This window comes from Chiloscyllium plagiosum, chromosome 43 (assembly GCF_004010195.1).
Source record: "Chiloscyllium plagiosum isolate BGI_BamShark_2017 chromosome 43, ASM401019v2, whole genome shotgun sequence".
NCBI classification, from domain to species: domain Eukaryota; kingdom Metazoa; phylum Chordata; class Chondrichthyes; order Orectolobiformes; family Hemiscylliidae; genus Chiloscyllium; species Chiloscyllium plagiosum.
In genome coordinates this window covers 8,391,637-8,407,537 of record NC_057752.1, presented here as the reverse complement: position 1 = coordinate 8,407,537, position 15,901 = coordinate 8,391,637, and the positions used below count along the sequence as shown (strand labels likewise).

General features: G+C 38.4%; 1 protein-coding gene across 3 annotated transcripts in view; it reads left to right on the top strand.

Moving 5' to 3' along the window:
• LOC122543353 (electroneutral sodium bicarbonate exchanger 1-like) overlaps positions 1–15,901 on the top strand; it is a 264,715-nt gene that overhangs the window by 221,855 nt on the left and 26,959 nt on the right. For 2 of the 3 annotated variants that reach the window (XM_043681942.1, XM_043681940.1), the window contains exons 18-20: positions 3,521–3,589; positions 4,311–4,484; positions 15,181–15,315. In XM_043681942.1, the coding sequence (XP_043537877.1) occupies positions 3,521–3,589; positions 4,311–4,484; positions 15,181–15,315 (378 nt within the window). The remainder of the gene's footprint in view (positions 1–3,520; positions 3,590–4,310; positions 4,485–15,180; positions 15,316–15,901) is intronic. The other variant, XM_043681941.1, reaches the window with a different exon arrangement.

The following is a 15,901-nucleotide window of genomic DNA, read 5'->3' as shown; positions in this document are numbered from 1 at the left end:
TTTGTTAATGGGAGATCATGTCTGACCAACTTGATTGAATTTTTCAGAGGTGACTGGGTGTGTATCTGAGGACAATCCATTTGATGTCTACTTGGACTTCAGCAATGTTTGTTTTTAATAAGGTCCCACATGAGAGACTGGTAGTGAAGGTAAAGCCCATGGGATTCAAAGAAATTTGGCTAATTGATCCAGAATTGGTGGAGTGGCAGGAAGCAGAGAGTGATGGTCAAGGTGTGTTTTTGTGTCCAGTGGGGTTTCACAGGCATCAGTGTTGGGGCTCTTGCTGTTTGTGGTATATATAAATAATTTAGACTTGATGGTAGGAGCATTGATCAGTGATTTTGTGGATGATATGGAAATTGATAGGATCGTAAATAGTGAGGAGGATAACTTTAGCTGACATTAGGATATAGATGGCTGGTCAGTGGCAAATGGAATTCAGTCCCAATCAGCATGAGGCAATGAACTTGGGCAGGACAAACAAGTCATGGAAGTACACGTTGAGCCCTCAGAATCACTGAGGGTCGGAGGTACCTTGGTGTGCATATCCACTGGTCCCTTAAATTGTTAAGAAACTGGTTAAGAAAGCATTATGGATATTTGCTCTTATTAGCCAAAGCATAGAGTTTAAGCAGAGGGAGGCTATGCCGGAACTATATACAAATATTGTTTAGGCCACAGCTAGAGCATTGTGTGCAGTTCTGGAATCCACATGATAGGAGGGATGTGTTGGCACTGGAGAGGGAGCAGGGTAGACTTACCAGGATGTTGCCTGGGCTGGAGAGTTTCAGTTATGAAGAGAGTTTAGACAGACTGGGGTTGGAGTTTTCCTTGGAGCAGAGGAGACTGAGGGGAAGGACATGATTGAGATGAACAAAATTATGAGGGGCATAGGTAAGTTAGAAAGAATGAATTTTTTCCCAATGGTGGAGGGATCAATGATGGGGTACATAGGTCTATGATAAGGGGCAAGAGGTTTAGAGGGGAATATGAAGAAAATGTCTTTCACCCTGACGGTGTTGTAGATCTGGAACTCACTATCTGTAAGCGTGATAGAGGGAGAAACTCTCATAACCTTTAGGAAATATTTAGACATGCACTTGTGATCCTGAAGCAAACAAGGCTATGGGCCAGGAATTGGAAAATGGACTTAGAACAGTTGGGTACTTGTTTTTGACTAGACATGATTGGCCAAAGGGCCTTTTTTACTGAGCTGTAGACCTCTATAACACTGCAAGTTCCTCTCCAACCCTGAACAGATATGCCAATCCTTGAGACCAGACAAGCGACACAGCCATCTGGACTCAGGTTCTTTGCTGCAGAGAATCAATCTCCCTCGCTATACCATCCCCTACTACACAACATTTCTCCTTACTCACTCCTGTTGAATGGCTTCTTGTACCACTGCGGCATGCTCAGTTTGCTCATCCATCCTGCAGCCTTCATTCTCACCTCAGACAAACTAAAAAATCCTCAAACCTGTTGGACAATTACAAAGGCCAAGGCTTCTGTGATCCTGCCCTTTAGCTGACTCACTTGTAGTCATATTCTCCGGTCCCAGAACACTGATCAAGTCAGCTAATCAAATCCTTATACAAAGACTGCATTGCTTTATCTTTCAGTATTATTCATTGTGGACTGAAAAAGGAAAAGGACTATTTTAAACCAAGGATTGTGAAAGGAATGCTGCACTTTTGAAAAAACTCGTTGTAAGTCATGTTTACAGTGCTGCTTTGTTGAAACAGCAAGGGAGGCTGTTTGTAGATGGGTCAGTAGATGAGACACTTCAGCCTATTGAGTTTACATTCAACATTCACTTCAGCTATTCTCTTTTTATGTACTTACAGAAACATTTGCTGTCCATTTTTATGTTTTGCATTAGTTATCTTTCATAATTAACCATCATTATTTTTATTACGTTTTTAGTAGGCCTTTGTTGGTCTTTAAAAGATTCCAAATCCTCCCGCCTCTAGCCTGACCTTTGCAATATGGTATGCCTTGGTTTTTGCCTTTATGGTATCTTTAACTTCCTTGCTTAGACGTGGATGCTTTATCACCCTTACAATCTTTCTTCCCAGCTGGAATATAATTTCATTGGGAGCAACTGAATGGCAGTGTCTGCCACTATTCATCAACTATCCTACCTTTTAGTCTTTCTACCAGATCCACTAGGTCCAAATCTGTCCTCATATATCTGTTTAATATCAGAACACTAATGTGGGATCAAATTTATTGCCCTTTCCAGTCTGCTGTGATCACTGTTCCTAGAAGATCCTTTACTATGAGATCATTAATTAATCCCATCTCATTAAACAATTCTAGATCTTTGTTCCAAGAATCAATCTCTAATACACTCTGAGCTTTCCATCGAGACAATACTTCCCAATTTAATTAAGCATATTAAAATCAGTCACAATTATTTCTAACTTTTGTACAAGCCTCCATTATTTCCTGGTTTATACTGTGTTCTACTGTGGATCTACTGAGGGGACGTATAGATTATGCCTACTAGGGACTTGTTTCTTTTGCTATTTCTTATTTCTACCTATTTGTCTTGATCTCCAGTGCCAAAATTATTTCTCACTACAGCACTGATGTATCCTTTACTAACAAAGCTACAACACCTCCTTTTCCTTTCTCTCTATCCTTCTGAAACCCTGAACAACCTATCAATGATAGTTTCAATGTTCAACTCCAGATTTATGATTTAACTTTAAATTCCACCAGCTGCAGCAGTGACATTTGTATCCATGCCCCTGGAACATTAGCCTGGGCCTCTGGATTACAAGTCGAGTGACATTACTATGCCATTATCTTTCCCTTGAATGTACTATTAGGAAAGTTGCTGAGTGAAGGGGAACACATTTTGCTGGAAGAGAGAATGGAAAAATCAGTTTGAATTTATTGCACACCAACAGAGATCGCATGGAGGATCAGTGGTTAGCACTGCTGCCTCACAGCACTACAGACCTGGGTTCGATTCCAGCTTCGGGTGACTGTCTGTATGGAGTTTGCACATTCTCCCTGTGCTGAATGGCCTGATCTCTGCTCCCATGTCTTATGGTCTGTGTGGGCTACTTCCGGGTCCTCCGGTTTCCTCCCACAGTCCAAAGATTTGCAGGTTAAGTGGATGGCCATGTTAAATTACCCATAGTGTCCAGAGATGCGTGGGAAATGCAGCTTTACAGGCATAGGGTGGCAGTGTAAGTCTGGATAAGATGCTCCTCATAGGGTCAGTATGGATTTGGTGGGCCAATGGCCTGCTTCCACAGTTTTGGGATTCTATGAATAGTTGTCACATATGTTGTCATGTGCAGCAAGCTATGGCTTCCTTTTAAGCTGTAAAAAATTACTATAGTTACAAATTAGTCTTGGCATTGAATTACCAGTAACCAATACTGTTTGTAAAATCATTTTGTACAGTAGAGGGGAAAGTCACATCAGGAGAAACATTGATTGAGTGGACCAGCAATATGTGCCAGTTTCATTTGTGACACTTGCAATCACTTTGTATTCACAGTTCATTCCGATGCCAGTGCTTTATGGAGTCTTTCTTTACATGGGGGTCTCATCACTGAAAGGAATTCAGGTGAGGAGTACATTCAGAAAACAGACTTTCCACTGCAACATGTAGCAGAATTATACTCGCCATATGAAATTTGTAATACAGTAGTATTTAATACTATGAAGAAAATATACTGTATATTCATTATTTTCTCTGGAACCCAAATATTTTAACTGCTTTGTCAAACAAGTAAACAATTTTGTGCTATTTAATGTTGAGTTTCATAATTGTAGAATTTCAATTGTTAATATGCTTTGCATAATTTAGCAAATTTAGAGACATCATTTCAAATAGAAAATTAAACAAAGTCTCATTTTCTTCATACATTATATTCAGCATTGTTAGAAAAGGCATTATGAATTTACTTCTACTGTGTAAAAGAGTAAATTACCGGTTGGTTTCATTTAGAAGCAAAAAGGCAAGCAGACAAACTGGACTTTTTTTTCAGGTATCAAACGTGTTTCAGTATAATATATTCCCAAAATTGAGTGACACATATTTTAGTACCCATTTATATTAACTTCTTTTTCTCCTCCCCTCACACAACAATTTTGGAAAGATGCAAACTGCATTACACCTGAAGATGTTTGTTGCTTACTTTATTATCTTAATTCAAAAATCTTTCCTTTGGCTGATAATGGTTTCACAAATTTAACACAATATAATTTTGTAATGAATACTATGGATGAGCCTGATCTTTTGAAAGTTACCAACCCTTTTAATTATTAAATCTTGCTTTTTCCAGTTCTTTGATCGTCTGCAACTATTTGCGATGCCAGCCAAGCACCAACCAGATTTTATCTACCTGCGTCATGTGCCTCTGCGCAAAGTTCACCTTTTTACACTCATACAGCTCACCTGTCTGGTCCTGCTGTGGGTCATCAAAGCCTCACCTGCGGCAATTGTCTTTCCTATGATGGTAAAATTTTGGTTTTTTTTGCACTGTTTATTTGATTTTAAAGTTATTTTCCTCTTCCTACCTTCCTTTAGGTCTCTTTGAGATACATATCGGCTTCTGCCCAACAGTGGGCAACGTTGCCCTTTAACCTCCTATCAGGAAATACATAAAAATGAGCTTGCTACAGGTTCTGTAAATTTTCCCCTTCTTCACTTTTCTGAATTGTTCAAGGAGATTGGGAACTCTGAACATAATGTTGCTCCATTATGTGCATTTAGGTTGATATATCTAAATAAAGCAAGCATCAACCAGGCAATTTTGATTTCTTTTTAATGCATTTTCAGAACTTCCAGTGAAGCTCTTACAATAGTTTATGAATGTTGCCAACATAATGCTGTTTTTAACTTTTCTAGAGCTAAAACGAGTCATGCAAATTAAAGCCCTCACTTTCGATCTTCCACTTATCATGTACAATATAAAATTTATGAGCATAAAAATCGAAGCTGATGCTCCAGTGCAGTACTAAGGGAGTGCTGCGCTGTTAGTAGTAATGTTTTCAGATGGCACATTAAACAGAGATCTTGTCTGCTCTCTCATAGAGAACTGGACATTATCCCTAGTCATTAGGAAATAATTAACCCTCAATCAACAATATTTTAATATTTAATAAAAACAGATGCCCTGGTCATGATTAAATTGCTGTTTATGAGAATTTACTGTGCGCTAATTAGTTGCTGTGTTTCCTACATTTCTGCTTCAAAAGTAATCGATTGTTTGTCAAATGCTTTGGGATATTCTGAGGTCATGAGCGGCGTAATACAAGTACCAGTTCTTTCTTTGGATCTACAGAAAATAATAATCTCAGTAGAGAAAGAAGTTTTTGTTTGAAATGTTTAATTACATGGGTGGAGATCAAATTATCATATAGGTAAGCAAATAGAGGGAACTGTGGGCATAAGAGATTACCACTGCCAATATTCCACGTAAGTGGATAAACTGTGCGATCATAGGCTCCCTAAATCTCAGCAGATGAAAGCCCATGCAGACCATGGCTCAGTGAAAGGCTGCCACTAAGATGTACCATCTTCAAAGAATAGACATGTAGACACAGTCCAACGTCTGTACTATACTATCAGCCACAGGGGAACTCTACATCACACTCAACTAGTGTGCCACAGAGCCTTTCATTTGTTTACATCAAATACTGATGTATTAACTAATTTAATAAAACAAGTGACAATTGCTCCATTTCACCATGCATATACCTATAAACCTTGACAATGAGCAGCAACACACAAGTGTATTTCAATTTTCCTAGGAGACATAGAATCATAAACTTTACATGTGGATGCTTGTGTGCTTGTACATAATTTTGCACTTTAATTGAGAGGAAGCGTTGTTACTCGATGAACATGGAATCATTGACTAAAAAAATCATTCTGTTGACCTTTTCCAAGGAGCACTTGACTTGTACATTTCAGCCGATTATAGTGCAACCATGGTTCATTACATTTGTATGCTTTCCTTGATAGAGCAGAACTATAATGAGTAAAATTCAGAGGAGGGAACTCCAGCAAGGTATCAGACATTTTGACCAATTATGAGTGCCTTTGCAATAGAGAAGATTTCCAGTCCATTTCGTGTGTGACATGTAGCACACATCTCTCCAAGGATAAAGGCTTCACTGTAACAATATCTGAGTAGCAACAATAAGCCATAGGCCACAGGATGCAGCAATTATCATCACAAAATCAGCCATGCAACAATAGAGACTGCTATGTCATAAAGCATGATGATTTATCCTAAGAAAGAAGCTGAAAGATTTTTTTAGCAGACCAGGTCAGATTTGTTCATGAGCATCTCCTGCTTTGTGTAATTTTCCCCTTTAACCCTGTCATGTTTGTATTGTCTTGACATATTTCGTGTGTTTTGGATTTCTACTGCATATATTAAAAGACTTATTTCAAGATTTGAGTGACTTTTTTTTGATTTGCCTAATAGTACTTGCAGTAAATATGATCCATGTGCTCCACTTTCTTCTCATGTATTGTAAACTAGAGTAACTTGAACTAGCTCATGTACTATTCCTTTTGTCACAGACAGTGTTTATGTGCTGCTTACTAACCTTAATAAGTATGTTTTGTATGGAAAGTAATGTGCTTTTTCTTAACTTTAGAGTGTGTATTGCAACTAAATAATCCAGCAGCAACCGATCTTAAGTTTAAAACTAAAGGTTATTTATACTCTTGCACTTGCTGCAAGTTAATGCTATGGCACATTCTGTATCATGCATGGCCATTTGCACAGACATACACACCTGAATAGTTACAGATTACAGTTATTGATATTTGATCTCTGGTCTCCCACTTGGCAGACCTGTGATTTCTTGAATGGATTTGATGCTTTAAAGTTGAAAAGAGAGTCTTGTAAAATAAAAGGTTACAGCAGGTTGTGAGGTTTCTTGGAGTTGATTATCTCGGAGGTTGGTTTTTAGGTTAACTTTGAAACTGTATCAGACTAAGTACTCTAGCAGCTCATTTCAAAGTCTAGTTCTCAGACTGGCTAACAACTGATGGATTGCTGGATCTACCTGCAAACAGCAATTTGCCATTTTTTTTTCCATCTGAAAGATCAGCCTTCTTATCAAGTGGCCTTTTACAAGTTCAAGTTGAATCCACATCCCCTGTTGTGTATTAGCCCTTCTGAGGCCTACCCAGTCCGGATTGGATGGGGAGGCATTGTGATGCAATGGGAAGGTGACAGCGACCAATCATAATGGCCTCCCCATCCAAACAAGACTGAGTAGGGTTCAGAAGTTTCAACGTTCCCTTTTGTTCAGTATGAAACATTGAGGCAGGGAGTCTGTCAACTTCATAGTCTGTGTTTTGACCCATTCTTAAACAATAACATGTGAATTCCACAGGTACCCTCACTATGTCTACATTTAATTAGGCATTTTCCTGAGACTTGATACTGTCTGGTCTAAGTGCCAAAGGTTGCATGATTTGTGGCAGCCATTTTAACAGCTTGTGTCCAATTTTCAAAAACATTGACTGAAATTCTTAATATGAAATGCCTGTATTATGCATGACATTAGGCAAATATCTGCTTTAAGGATAAACTGGTAATTGACAACCCTTGCACATTTCCAGATTTTTCAATGGCCTTTAATTCCACTTACCAGTGATCTGGAGGAATCTTTATCTATACCAGGAATAAGCTGTTCTGCACTCATATTTTGTAGCTTTTAAATGCATCATCTGTTCCTGTGATGCACGCTGGGACTGTTATGGCACACCTGCCATTTCTGTGCACTTGCAATGATGTCTTGCCTGCAAGCTACATTCTGTAACTGAGACCACTGATCTGTTCAGCACAGATTACTGTACTGCAATAAGTTCTCTGTTCTTTCATTGATACTTGTCTCAAGTGCATTGAAGTCAACATCATTTTTTGAAAGGACAAATAAGAAGGAAATGTTGGTGGGGTAGCGTTGTTAGAATGAGACATAATAAGTACAATAGCAAGAAATGATCTTGGATCAGAAGATGTAGAATCCATATGGGTGCAGATAAGAGATAATGAGGGGAAGAAGACATTGGTGAATGTAGTCTATAGGCCCTCTAATGGTAGGATACTTTCAAACAGAGAATAAATCAGGTGATAATGAGGGCATGTAAAAAAGGCAGTATATTCATGTTGGATGAATTTAATAGTCATAGAGCCATACAGCATGGAAACAGACCCTTCAGTCCAGTTTGTCTGTGCCATCCAAATTTCCCAAACTCAATTAATCCCATTTTCCTGCGTTTGGCCCATAGCCCTCCAAACCTTTTCTATTCATGTACCCGTCAAAATGTCTTTTAAATGTTTTAACTGTACCTTCATCTACCTCTCCCTCTGGCAGTTCATTCCACACATGAACCATTCTCTGTGTGAAAGGTTTGTATCTTAGGTCCCTTTTGAATCTATTTCCTCTCACCTTAAAAATATGCCTTCTAGTTTGGAACTCCCCCACTCTAGGGAAAACATCTTTGTTTTTCACCTTGTCTTTGTCCCTCATGATTTTATAAACCTCTATAAGGTCACCCCTCAACTTCTTATACTCCAGTGAAAAGATACCCAGCCTATCCAGCCACCTCTTGTATCTCAAACCATGCAGTCTTGGCAACATTCTGGTCCATCTTTTCTGAAACATCTCCAATTTAATAATACCTTTTCTATAGCAGGGTGACCAGATTCATAGATTGGGAAAGTCAAGTTGGCAAAGATAGCCATGAGCAAAAATTGACAGGGTGTATTCAGGACAGTTTTCTAGAACAATATGCTGTGGATCCAACCAGGGGTCAGGCTATTTTGGATCAAGTAATGTCTACTTAAGAAGTTTTAATAAATGATCTCAGAGTAAAAGATCACTGAGAAAACAGTGGCCATAACATGGTATATTTTAGCATTTAGTTTGAGAGTGAGAAGCTTGGGTTAGGAACAACTGTGCTAAACTTTAAAAAGGATATTTATAAAGAAATGAGGACACAGACATCTGGAGTGGATTAGGAAAAGGGGTTGAGCAGAAAAGACAGTTTATCAACAATGGTAGGTGTTTAAAAAAAAGTTTATGATTCACAACAAAGATATATTCCAGGGATAAAGGATTCTAGGAAAGGGGTAAACCAATGATGAATAACCAAGAAAGTTCAAGATAAATTGAAAGAAAAATATACAATGCAGCAAAGATTAACGGTAAGCCAGAGGATTAGTAAAGTTTTAAAAGCCAACAAAAGATGACAACAAAAAAGGAAGATAATAAACTTTGAGGGTAAACTGGCATGTGATATAAAAACAGACAGCAAGAACATCTTTAAATGTATAAAAAGGGAAGAGAGGGGCCAAAGTAGACAGAGGCCCCTGAGAGAACGAGGCTGGAAAAATAATAATGGGAAACCAAAAAATGGCAGAGGAGTTGAATAAAGAAGACACTAATAGCATTCCATGGTAGAAGGCAGTAATAGCATTCCAAAAATATTAAATCATCAAAGGGCTAAAGGGGAAAAGAAAATAAATAGAAAATCTATCATCAGACAAAAAAGAACATGAGGGGAATGAATGGGGCTGTAGCTGTATAGATAGTGGATGACCTGGTAGTAATCCTATCCCGAGATTCTGGAAAAGCCCCAGAGAATTGGAAAACTGTTAATGTGGCACCTTTATCCAAAAAAGAAAGAGACAAAAATGTCCACTTAGCTTAAAATCTGCCATTGGAAAAATATTAGTCTATTATAAACAATGTAAAAGCAGAACACTTTTACATTGCAGTAAGAACAGTCTGCATGGCTTCTTGACGGGGAAATCATGCCTGACCAATTTAACCAAAATTCTTTAAAGACGTAACAAAGCAGGGATAGATAAAGGGAAACCAAAAGATGCAGTATATTTGAATTTCCAAAAGGCATTTGCTAAGGTATCACTGTAAGGCTACTCATAAGATAAAAGCCCAAGGTGTTGTGGGTAGTATATTAACATGGATAGAAGACTAGCTAACTAATACAAGGCAGAAAGTTGGAATAAGGCAGGAGTGGGAGGCAATTTCAGGTTGGAAACCTGTTACTAGTGGAGTGCCACAGGGATCAATGAAACCACAATTATTTATAATATATATTAATGACTCAGATCAGGAAATATACTATAGCCAAGTTTGTGGATGACAAGAAGGAAGGTGGTGAGGATGGCAAAGTCTATGGAGGGATGCAGACAGACTAAAGTGGGGCAAAAGTGTAATATGGGGAAATGTGAGGTTATGTGTTTTGGCAGGAAGTTTACAGGAACTAAATATTATTTAAATGTAGGAAGACTGCAGAAAACTGCAATATGGAGAGATTTGGGGGTCCTTGTGCATAAATTGCAAAAATATATCGTACGAGTTTAGTAGGTGATTGGGAAGTGCTTTATTTCTAAGGGAATGGGATATGAAAATAGGAAATCATGCTAAAACTATACAAAGTATTACTTAGATTATGCCTTGAATACTGTGAACAGTTTTAGCCCCCTTAACTAAGGAAATATATAGTAGGATTGGAGGCAGTCCAGAGAAGGTTCACTAGGCTGATCCTGGGTATGGAGGAATGTTTTTGGGGGAGAGGTTGAGTAGGTTGGGCCTGTATTCATTGGAGTTTAGCAGAATGAGAGGAGACTTTATTGAAACCAGAACATTGTGGGAAGTAAGGGAGGAAATTGTGAGACCCCCTTGCAGAATATTTGCATAATCTGTAACTACGTGAAATGCCTGATGACTAGAGGGTGCCTAATGTTGTATGTTTGTTTAAGAAAGGTTGTAAGGAGAAACCAGGGAACTATACACTTGTGAGTCTGACTTCAGCTATGGGTGAATTATTGGAGGTGATTATAAAAAATAGGATTTATGGGTATTTAGAGAGACAAAAATTGTTATGGATAGTCAGCATGGTTTTGTGCAAGGAAAATCGTGTCTCACAAACTTGATTGAGTTTTTTGACGAAGTTACCATTAAGATTGATGATGGCAGTGCAGTAGATGTTGTTTATTTGGAGTTTAGTAAAACCTTTGACAAGGTTCTGCATGATGGACTAATTAGTCAAATTAGGTTACATGAGATTCAGGGTGAGCTTGCCAATTAGATACATAATTGGCTTAATGGCAGGAGACAGAGAGTGGTGGTGGAGGGTTGCATTTCGGACTGGAGGCCTGTGACAAGTGATGTTCCACAGGGATCAGTCCTGGGTCCTCTTTTGTTTGTCATTTTCATAAATGATTTGAATGAGAATATAGAAGGCATGGTTAGTAGGTTTATGGACAACACCAAAATTGGTAGCATAGGAGACAGTGAAGAAGGTTTTCTAAGATTACAAAGGGATCTTGATCAAATGGGTCAATGGGTTGAAAAATGGCAGATGGAGTTCAATCTGGAGAAATGCGAGGTATTGCATTTTGGTACAACAAACAGGGTAGGGCTTATACAAGTAATGGTAATATTGTAGGACAGAGTGACCTTGGGGTTCAGGTACATAATTCTTTCACATATAAACAGGGTGTTTAAAAAAGGCATCTGGCACACTTGCCTTCTTTGCTCAGACCTTTGAGTATAGGAGTTGGGGATGTCATGTTGAGGTTGTACAGGACATTGATGAGGCCTCTTCTGGAGTACTGTGTGCAATTCTGGCCGTCCAGTTACAGGAAGGATATTATTAAGCTGGAGAGGGTTCAGAAGAGATTCACCAGGATGTTGCTCGGTATGGAACGTTTTCATTATAAGGAAAAGCTGGATAGGCTGTTCCTCAAGATCACTGATAAATTCCTTTAACATTTGTATCTTTCGATCACCTACTGTAGGGATTCAATTTGCAGAGTTGACAGCAACCATTATGATGAGTATATAGAATTTAGTTAGAGAATAAGACTAGATATATAACACATTAGTCATGCAGCAAAATCATAAGCATAGGATTTTTAAAGGTGACTTGATAGAAGTTTATAAAATAATGAGAGAGTTAATCCTAGTTGTCTTTTCCCTCAGATGGGGGATTTCAAGACGGGGGGGCACATTTTTAAGGTGAGAGAGATTTTAAAAAGACATGAGAGGCAAATGTTTTACACAGAGGGTGATTCACGTATGGAATGAACTTCCTGAGGAAGTGGTGAATACGGGTACAATTACAATGTTTAACTGTAGATGTAGTAGCAGAATTAGATACATGTACAGGAAAGGTTTAGAGGGATATGGGCCAGGAGCAGGCAGGTGGGACTAGATTAGTTTGGGATTATGTTTGGCATGGACTGGTTGGACTGAAGAGTCTCATTTTGTGCTGTGTGATTCTAGGACTGTATGAATTGTAGAAGATTCTGAGGGAACTTGATAGGGTTGATGCAGAGAGGTTGTTTCACCTTCTGGAACAGTCTCGAAGCAGAATATCCTTTCTAAAGTGTAGTACCAGACATAATCTCAGAATATAGAGCTGTTCATTTAAGACAGAGATAAGGAAGAATTTCTTCCCTCAGAAGGTAGTGAATCTGTAGAATCCTTTACGGCAGGGGGCTATCAAGGCTGGCTCATTAAACATATTCAAGACTGAGACAGACAGCATTTAATCATTAAATGAAAATGCAGGAAAGTGGTTTTGAGGATTATCAAATGATGATCAAATCAGCCATGATTTCTTTGAATGGCAGAGCAGACTTAATGGGCTGAATGATTTACGTCTGCTACTACAGCTCATGGTCTTTTGATTTTATCATGAGTGCCAGCATTAAGAAGATCCTTTGTGCAATTTCCGCACCATTGAGGTCTCCTTCGCAGTTCCCCTAAGTAGCCACTGGTTGTGTCACACTTTCTTTCGTCATAGCACCCATTATGTTATTAACAGAATCTAATTTAACATTTTCATACTTTAACAATACTATTATAATCAGCATGCAGTGCAAGGATGACACATTAATACTAACAGGTCATCCTTAATTTGAAAAGTGGTATCCTTTGTTGCAAATCATAAACAAAAGCAGCAGGTTCCTTCAACATGCTGGACCTTCCCCTTGTATCAGGCTTCCCTTCTTTAGCCATTAACATTACTCTTTGGTCACCCATGCTCTAAGACCTACCTTGTGTCTGCTCCTCAAGATCACTGATAAATTCCTTTAGTATTTGTATCTTTCGATCACCTACTGTAGGGATTCAATTTGCAGGGTTGACAGCAACCATTATGATGAATATATAGAGTTTAGTTAGAGAATAAGACTAGATATATAACACATTAGTCATGCAGCAAAATCATAAGATCATTAAGTAACAAGTACCAATCAAACAGGATGGCTCCATATTCTTTCTTGTTGCCTCGTTTCTTATCAAAGTCTCCTCAAACTACCTGAGGGAGCATGGATCCACTCTTGGGAGTTTCTTTCCTCTATCTGTTTCAACTGGAGCCCTTCCAAACTTAATCTTTCTAGAACATTTTCAGGGATGGACAATAATGGCTCCCCTTTAACACAAGATGTTCACTACTATATTGAACTACTTGTCCAACCATGAAGTCCATCCTTTTCATGCCCTTACAGAATGCTAAGGATACCATGAACAGGTACAGAAAATAATTTTTAAAATCTAAAGGAATGCTGGCCTTTTGAGCTAGAGACCTAGAGTACATTAAAGGGTAAAAGTATGTTGTACCTATGCAAATATCTCATAAAACCATACCTAAAATCTTATGAGCAGTTCTGGGTACCATACATTAGGGAGAGTCAGAGAGTCATATAGCTTGGAAACAGACCTTTCGGTACAACTAGTCCACTCTGTCCTAGGAAGAGAGTGCAATGTGGAATTATCAGAATGATACCTGGATTCCCAGAGTTATATTCTCAGAGGTTACACAAACTATGGCTGTATTGTCTGGAATTTAAAAGATAAATGGATCAATTGATTGAAGTTTTTAAAACTGAATAGATAGGGTAGATAAGGGAGTCCAGAACTAAGTGGCACAGTCTAAAACTTAGAGTCTGATCTTTCAGGAGTGACATTAATAAACACCTTAGTAAACACCCCAACACAGAAATGGTAGTAGAAGTTTGGATCTCTCTTCCACAACTAACAAATTATGCTAGATTACTTGTAAGCTTTATATCTTAGATTTATATCCAAAGAATGATAAGGAAAATGGGGCAAAGACGGGTATATGGAATTAGGTCATAGATCAGTCATGATCTAATTGAATGGCAGAACAAGCTCAGGGCTGAATGGCCTATTTCTGTTTCTTTATTGAGTCTTCTGAATGTTGCTGATCTTGTATATATTTCTTCATAGCTGCAACTTTGTTTAGGATCTCATATTAAAAATAATTGTTAACCTTTCACTTAAGGCCTCACAGCATCACTTCAAACCAAATATGGTGGACGCACAACTCCTCATTCATGCGATCTCTTCCTGCATTGAATGTAATTTTACTTAATACACTATTTCCTGACTCCAAACAGGCTAATTTGGCACACCTACATGCATTTAAGAGTTTGTGGGGCATTTTAGTTTTCTACCATATATTCTGGACAACTTTCTTGTTTCACTGCTGGATTTGTGAAAAATGCATTTTTTTCACATATTAAGTGCCTCTTGCTCACTAATTTGTGCCTAGCTAGCAGGATGGTTGGTCATTGTATATTGGAGTGAACAATCTCCCATAAATACTTGCAGAATTCTGTATTTCTGTACATTTGAACGAAAAATGCAAAAGAATTACAAAAAGAATGAAGAATTTCTCTTATGTCATTAGGTCTTTCAACCTCAGATATTAGTATATGCTAACATTGAATTTTAATACTGTTTATTGTTTATAATTACTGGTATTTATGAATTTTATTGATGAAAAATACTAATGTAAATATTAACATTGGTCTTCTGTGGTAACTAGATTTTGTGTGTGCTGGAATACTGATCCAATTGAGCAACAGATAATGTAACAAGGATTGTGATACCCATTATATATGCCACTTCTATGTAGCATTATGTGGCAAAGCAGTAAACTGCATTTCTCCTTTTAACAACTGGGGAAAAATGACAAAAGTGAAGGTCTGCCTTGTGAGAAAGGAATTGTGTACTTTTGTTTTAGTATATGTATTAAATTTAATTGTTAACAATGAACCTTTTTCAACTGCTATGTGCATGCCCTCAATATTTCTTAACCTGATCTCTGATGATATATTGCAGGTATTAGCTCTAGTTTTTGTTAGAAAATTGATGGACCTTTGCTTTCTGAAGCGTGAGCTAAGCTGGCTTGATGATCTAATGCCTGAAAGTAAGAAGAAAAAACTGGACGATGCCAAAAAAGTCAAAGAGGATGGGGTAAGATTTGATTATCACATTGGATTACAACAGGGAATGAATATGCGGAACTAGAGTGCGATTAAAGGGAGAGAAAGTCAATGCTTTAATTCCTTCAATGTGCTCTCCCATCTCAGAAGAAAATAATACTTATATATGAGAAATTTATTTTGATGTTTTAGTGAAAGTTTATAACTAGAGATTTTGCTTGGGGTCTTCAAGCCATCAGGAACATTTGTGGCATGTATATTGGTACATAGATTGCATAAGTACTACCCTAGCTGGAAATGTGTTGCTGGAAAAGCGCAGCAGGTCAGGCAGCATCCAGGGAACAGGAGAATCGATGTTTCGGGCATAAGCCCTTCTTCAGGAATGGGGAAAGTTTGTCCAGCAGGCTAAGATAAAAGGTAGGGAGGAGGGACTTGGGAGAGGGGCGTCGGAAATGTGATAGGTGGAAAGAGGTCAAGGTGAGGGTGATAGGTCAGACTGGAATTCCTTCGACTCCGCCGCATCTGCTCCCAGGAGGACCAGTTCCAAAAACGCACAACCCAGATGGCCTCCTTCTTCAAGGACCGCAATTTCCCCCCCGACGTGGTCGACGATGCCC